The sequence below is a fragment of the Copadichromis virginalis genome, linkage group LG22 (genome assembly GCF_057382275.1).
Source record: "Copadichromis virginalis isolate Kocher_CV1m ecotype Utaka linkage group LG22, C_Virginalis_male_GT1.1, whole genome shotgun sequence".
Classification (NCBI taxonomy): Eukaryota; Metazoa; Chordata; class Actinopteri; order Cichliformes; family Cichlidae; genus Copadichromis; species Copadichromis virginalis.
The window spans coordinates 7,886,233-7,892,526 of record NC_140638.1 but is presented as its reverse complement, the minus strand read 5'-3'; the positions used below and the strand labels follow the sequence as shown (position 1 = coordinate 7,892,526).

At 37.6% G+C, this 6,294-nt stretch overlaps 1 protein-coding gene across 1 annotated transcript; it reads right to left on the bottom strand.

Moving 5' to 3' along the window:
- Nucleotides 1-1,225: 1,225 nt before the first annotated feature.
- On the bottom strand, nt 1,226-5,085 carry LOC146682619 (CD209 antigen-like protein C). Its single transcript, XM_085445622.1, has 8 exons — nt 5,055-5,085; nt 4,572-4,682; nt 3,563-3,640; nt 3,276-3,344; nt 3,076-3,135; nt 1,845-1,996; nt 1,636-1,745; nt 1,226-1,370 (listed from the first exon to the last, which is right to left on the bottom strand). The coding sequence occupies exons 1-8, from the start codon at nt 5,083-5,085 to the stop codon at nt 1,226-1,228; spliced, it is 756 nt and encodes a 251-aa protein (XP_085301748.1).
- Nucleotides 5,086-6,294: the final 1,209 nt, after the last annotated feature.

Genomic DNA, 6,294 nt, shown 5'->3' with positions numbered 1-6,294 from the left:
GTGAAGGAAATGGGGGACTTCTGTTTAGGATCAGCTAATGCCTGATATGACCACAGGTTCCTTTATCACTATGTCCCCCCCTTTTTTTTTCTTTCCTATGCATGGATATTCTATATGTAGCTTCTTTTGCATCCTCTACTTGACTGTACAGGAGGGAAGTCAGTGATGAGTGGACCTGGAAAGCAGGATGGCAGCTTTCTGCCTTAAAGCAGTGCAGAGATTTTTATATGGTGCTGGTGTGAGCTGGGGGTAACCAGCCTGTGCCCTGTTGAGGATGGCTGGAAGATGGGGCTAGATGTTGAACTGACAAAATCTCAAGAGCTGAATACTGTCGGGACTTCTACAAAAAGTATGGAGTTTTTAAGTACATGAATGGATGGGGGGCCTGGAAGTGGGGCTTTGGGCATGGGAAGAACCCTGTTTTCTCAAATCCAGTTTTCGGTTCATCGTGATTTGTTTCTGTGAGCTGGAAACAGAATTATGAGGACAGGCGTTGGCAAAGCATCTGTCACCTGCCTGAAGGGACAAGGTAGTGAGACACCAAAGGAGTTCAGTAAGCTGACTGGGCTTACAGACTGGGCTTAGAGTAGTCCAGAAGGCTCTGTCGGAGTTGGTGAGGAGCTGTACAGTAGTGTCGCAGGAGGAGGCTGCTGATTTTCTTTAGTTGATTGTTTTGAGCAGCTGCAAGCGGAGGTGAAGTTTCTCTCCATGTGAACTGCATGCCTGGGATAATTTAGTCAGCTGCAGGATGAAGCCTTGTACATGGCCTGTGTGAAGGTGAGTATGGCGGGGTGTGGTTTGTAGCTCAGCTGCTGGGGAGGGGTGGAGCGGCGGGTTGTGGTTTTCAGAGTGTTGTGGAAATGTGCTGAGGGAATGGAGCATGTTTGGAGATAGGCACCGAAAGGAGAAGGATGGGTGTAGTACCTTTCTTTAATATTTATACACAAAACATATTTAGTTTCAAAAGAGTGTGCAGCAGACTGAAGCTTTATTTTTTTCCACAACACATTTACCAGGAAACCAAGGAATTTCACTGGTGACATTGTGGTTTTAGCACATAATAATAAAATCTGGCACAAGATAATAATTCACATTCATTTCATTTTAAACAATCTATATATTTTTTTCTTTAAACATTTCTGAATGGAAGCTTTAAATGTTTGCAGCATTAGCTTTATAAAAACTTTCTCAATGTGTCCTTTACTTCCACTGAACTAACTGAATTTTAGTCACACAGAACTACAGCTGGTTTCTCACAAATACTTCCATGATTTACTTTGCAGGAATTATCAAACCAATACACTGGCCCCATCTTCACACAGTCCTCTCCATTCCAATCATCTGGCTCAAGAAAGGACCAAAATGCCAACCTATGGGATGAAAAACAGAAAGGACATTAATTGTAAAAGCTGAACTTTGATTCTGAGAAAGAACAAAAATATTTTCATAAATTGTTACATTTTTTTAAACACATATGCCACTACTGCATATCATAAAATGTGTATACTCTTTTCCATCGTTTGTGTTTTGTTATATCCAATATGAATATCCAAATGTCTTTTCCTTACATTATAATTCACATTTAAGGTGAAAATTATGAGAAATGTAATATAATCTAATTGTACTGAATCAAACCTTTCATTCAGTGGTGAGCCGTCCACCCACAGCCATCTGCCCTCTTCTGCTGAGTCTGTCAGTCCGATCCAGAAATAGCTCCCATATTCAATTTTTGTCTTCAAGAAACTCTAAAAAGGAAAATTTGATCAAATTAGTTTGTAAAACTTTCAGTCCGGGGATGATGAAACATGAGGGTGAGAACATGAACCTGCAGCAGTGTTTTATACCTGCTCCTCTTTGCTGTCTATCTTAACCAGGTCTCCTCCTTTAGTCCTACATTCAGTTCTGCTCACATCCCAGGATGATTTTCTTGTGGAGAAGTAATAGCACTTTCCTCTGTGTTGCTTCCAGCCATCTTCACATTTATAACATGAATCATCTTTGAAGAGATTACATCAAACACTTGGTTCAGGTGGAAGAAATCCCTGTTCATGCTTGTGTGATTTTGGAGTCTGTCCTACAGTTACATTCTAACGTTTAACGTATGTCTGTTTAATCACAGGATTTAAAACAAACCAAAACAGCAAGAAAAGCAACCACAAAAAAAAAAAAAAAAAACCATGACAAAGACAAAATATAAAGCTTACTCTTAATTATCTCAGGAGTTTGTGGGGATGTAAGCTGTATTCGTTAGGGTTCTTAGCCCATTGACCCAGTGTTTTGTGTTTACTGTGTTTTGGTGTCTTGTTTATTCATTATGTTCTCTGTCCATTTTATTTTTCCTAGTTTAGTTTGCTTACACTCTTGAGTTTATTCAGTATTTCTTGTTTAGGTTGTCCTGGTTGTTATTTCAGACTGTTTATGTCTTTGTCTCGTCTATGTGTCCTTCCTTCAGCTTTACCCCAGTTAGGTAATTGCTCGTTTCCTGTCTCTGTGTTTCTGTCTGGTTTCTCTCGCCCTCTCTATCCTCCCTCTTTTTTTCAGTCTGCGTCTCAGTGTGTGTGTCGTACTTCCTGTTTTAGTTTGAAAGTCTCTTGTTCTGTGTGTACCATGTTCAGCTGTGCTTTCCTTGTCTCGTCAGTTGATTGTTTTCAGCCGTGTTCCCGGGTGTTTCCTCTCTGCCCTAAATCCCTCTAATGCATTTTTAGTACACCCCTCTGTCTAGCATTGCGTTATCCATCATGCGCCGCTGTGTGTTCTACCTGCTTGTCTAGTGTCAGTTCCTAACAGATTGGTTTCTGTATTGTTTTAGTTCAGCAATAAAGCTGCGTTTGACCTTAGCTTGCCTCCCCGAGTCTGCATTTTGTGTCTTCCATTCCTGCCTGTCTCACACAGCTTATGACAGAATGATGCTGTAAGATTGTGTTACTGTTATGGAAAAGAGACGTTTTTCTTCATTTTTGCAAAATTTTCAGCGTGACCATCTACTTTTGATTTGACAGCAGCAGGATGCTCCTTTGATCCTGTTTCCTTAATCAGAGAATAAAAAACACGTCAAAGACAAAATATAAAACTTACTCATGTTTATTTCAGGAAGTTGTGGGCTTGTAGTTTGTATTGGGCTGCACGGTTGTGTTACTGTTATAAAAAAAGAGATTAAAAAAATGTTTTTCATAGATTTTTTCAGGCAGGAGGATGGTCCTTGTGTCATGCAGCTGTATATTTGTTTACGCAATTGTTTTCTGCAGATACAAATGTGTTCAAAATTCATAACGTACTAATTTTTACTTCAGGCTCCGGGCATGTGGGCTGCACTGTACTACATGGTTTGATTTCAGGAGGTCTCTCTAAAAAACAAAAAAAAAATAAAAAAAATAATTAAAAACAATAATTATTCATCAGGATCAGTTATGAGAATCACCATAACTTAAATATTAAAATGTTGGGGGGAAAAAAGCTAAGCAACATTTAATAATATAAATAATACTGTGTGTTATGTGATTAAATTCCAGAGGTCACAAACAAAAGTTTAGTACAAAATCACAGTGTAGTCTCATGTTCTTACCTGTGACATCAGCTTTTACAGTTTCCCGCTTCATCTCAAGGTTTCTGAGCATGTCCCTGGTTTTCAAAAGCTCCAACACTTATTAAAGCAATAAAGATAAAATAAGAAAAAATCTATCAGTAATATATTTGGTTTCACTTTGTATCTGAATTAGATTTTCCAGAGTCTAAAGCCAATGAGAAGATTTTTGTTACCAGAACCTCTTGTTTCAGTACACCTGTAGTCTTGATTTTTTTCACATTTGAGCATGCTTTGGTGGGATGCAGGTAAAGAATATGTGCATATAACCAGAGAGCAAAGTAACTTCTTTAATCATAGAATCATTGGCTATTGACCTGAATGCGTAATGCTACCAATTCTAAAGTTTTTATAATAAAACTGTATAGGTAAATGAAGCTTTTAAATATTAGATTTTTTAATTGAATATAATTTGTATATATGCTAATATTAAAATTTAATAAAGTTAATGTTAAAAATACGACGCAAGGCAGGCATTCTTCTTCCACTGACGGCTACGGGTGTGTTGCGTGAGATTCATGAAGAAGAATGTCTGATTTTTAACTTAGCTTACAAATAAAATAACATAATAAATAACAATAAAATAATATTAATTACGGCAAAAATCATGTGCTAAAAACACATTCATAAGTGGTTGTGCTATCCATCCAATTAATGAATTTGGTAACAGCTTTTATTAACCTTAATAAATAAAATTTTTGATTTGATGCTGATTGTCATAGCAAAGCAGGTGATAGTATAGCTCACTGGCCTTTGTTAACAGCTGATTTTCTGTTACTAATTATTTCTCTTTTAAATAAAATGCTGGACAAATTTGTCCTGAAGCCTGGATTTTAAAATGAAAGGATTTCATATGATGCAGATGAATTAAAAAGTCATAAGTTAAGTTGTTCCTTCACAATTTTATAATAAACATTTTGATTGCTAATTAATTTATGGTAGATCAGACACGTATTTAATTAAAGCTACATGAATAAAACTACAAACTCACAGAGATAAGTTACCACGAGAGCCGATACCAGGAGAACACAGACAACCAGCACGGCCACTCTGAGCTTTAACACATTGTTTGATTTTGCATGTTGAGAATCAAGAGCTTCACCTGATTTAGAGGAGACAGAAAGTGAACACACAAGTACATAAACATTTAATAAACAGTTCTAACTCTAGTGCATCTGAGGACAGATGTAAAGATATATGTTTGTCTTGTTTAAAATGAAAGAAAAAAGTTAAAACAGGTAAGAATCACAGCTGGATTAGACCAACGAGAAACATGACAAAGTGTATATTACATAACAATAAGGCTGACTTCTTCAAATGACCTTTTTGATATATTTATATTTTAAAATTCTAAGTAAAAGATTAAGATATTTCCATTTCAGTACACGTTACGTTCTATTACAGTGTTGTTCACAAAAATGTATAAAAAGTTTTTCTCCTCCCTGTTGATTTACCACCACATTAATGTTCTTACCTTCTATGTATTTCTGTGGACGGCTCATCATGCTGAGGCTTCAGCTGACTTCAAAGTTAGTCCAACTGTGTCTTATTATTTTAATCAATTCCTTCAATATTTACTGAAAATTCTGCATCAAGATTCACCTCTGCAACCCTCACCTCAGGCTTTTCAAAGAAAAATGAAGCACAACACCTGTCACAGCTCTCTGTTAAAAAAAAAACTTCCTGTCGACTTTAAAGTATGGGGGGAGGGTCTATCTACAGCGCAGATCATCTATTTCAAGACAAAACCAAAGAGATACTAGAGCAGAAAAAATATTACCGCCAGAGAAGCTTCTCAAACTGCAGTTAAAAAAAACCCCAAACCTGTTCAACACAAATGTTTGAAAACTCATTTCAAACATTTGCTTAGCTACATGCACGACAAATTCTATTATTAACACATCAATAATTGCCATCTTTTATGGAAAATGGGAAATGTTTCTATAAAAACAGAAAAAAAGACAAAACAAAGCTGTTGGTCAGTCCTAACTAACTCTCTACAATCAGTGTTGAGCACCTGTTGGCGCTTTTGCCTTCACTCTGCGGTCTATCTCATCCCAAATCATCTTAATTGGGTTTAGGTCAGGTGACTGTGGAGGCCAGACCATCGGGTGCAGCACTCCATCACCCTCCTTTTTGGTCAAATAGCCCTTACATAGCTTGGACGTGTGTTTGGGGTCATTGTCCTGTTGAAAAACTAAATGATGGCCCAACTAAATGCAAACCAGGTGGGATTGCATGTTGCTGCAGGATGGTGTGGTACCCATGCTGGTTCAGTGTGCCTTCAGTTTTGAATTAATACCCAAAAGTGTCACCAGCAATGTACCCCCACACCATCACACCATGCATGTAAAGACCATCCGTTCATCCTTTCTGCGCTGCACAAAGACTCAGTGGGTGGAACCAAAGATCTCAAATTCTTACTCAGACCAAAGGACAGATTCCACTGGTCTAATGTCCATTCCTTGTGTTTCTTAACCCATACAAATCAATTTTAGTTGTTGCTTTTCCTTAGTCATGGTTTCTTAGCAGCCTTTGACGGTAAAGGCCTGATTCATACCGTCTCCTCTAAACAGTTGAAGTAGAGATATGTCTGCTATTGGAACTCTGTGTGGCATTTATCTGGGCTCTAATCTAAGGTGCTGTTCAGAATCAGAATCAGAATACTTTATTGATCCCTGGGGGAAATTATTTGTGATTTATGAAGCTGGTGA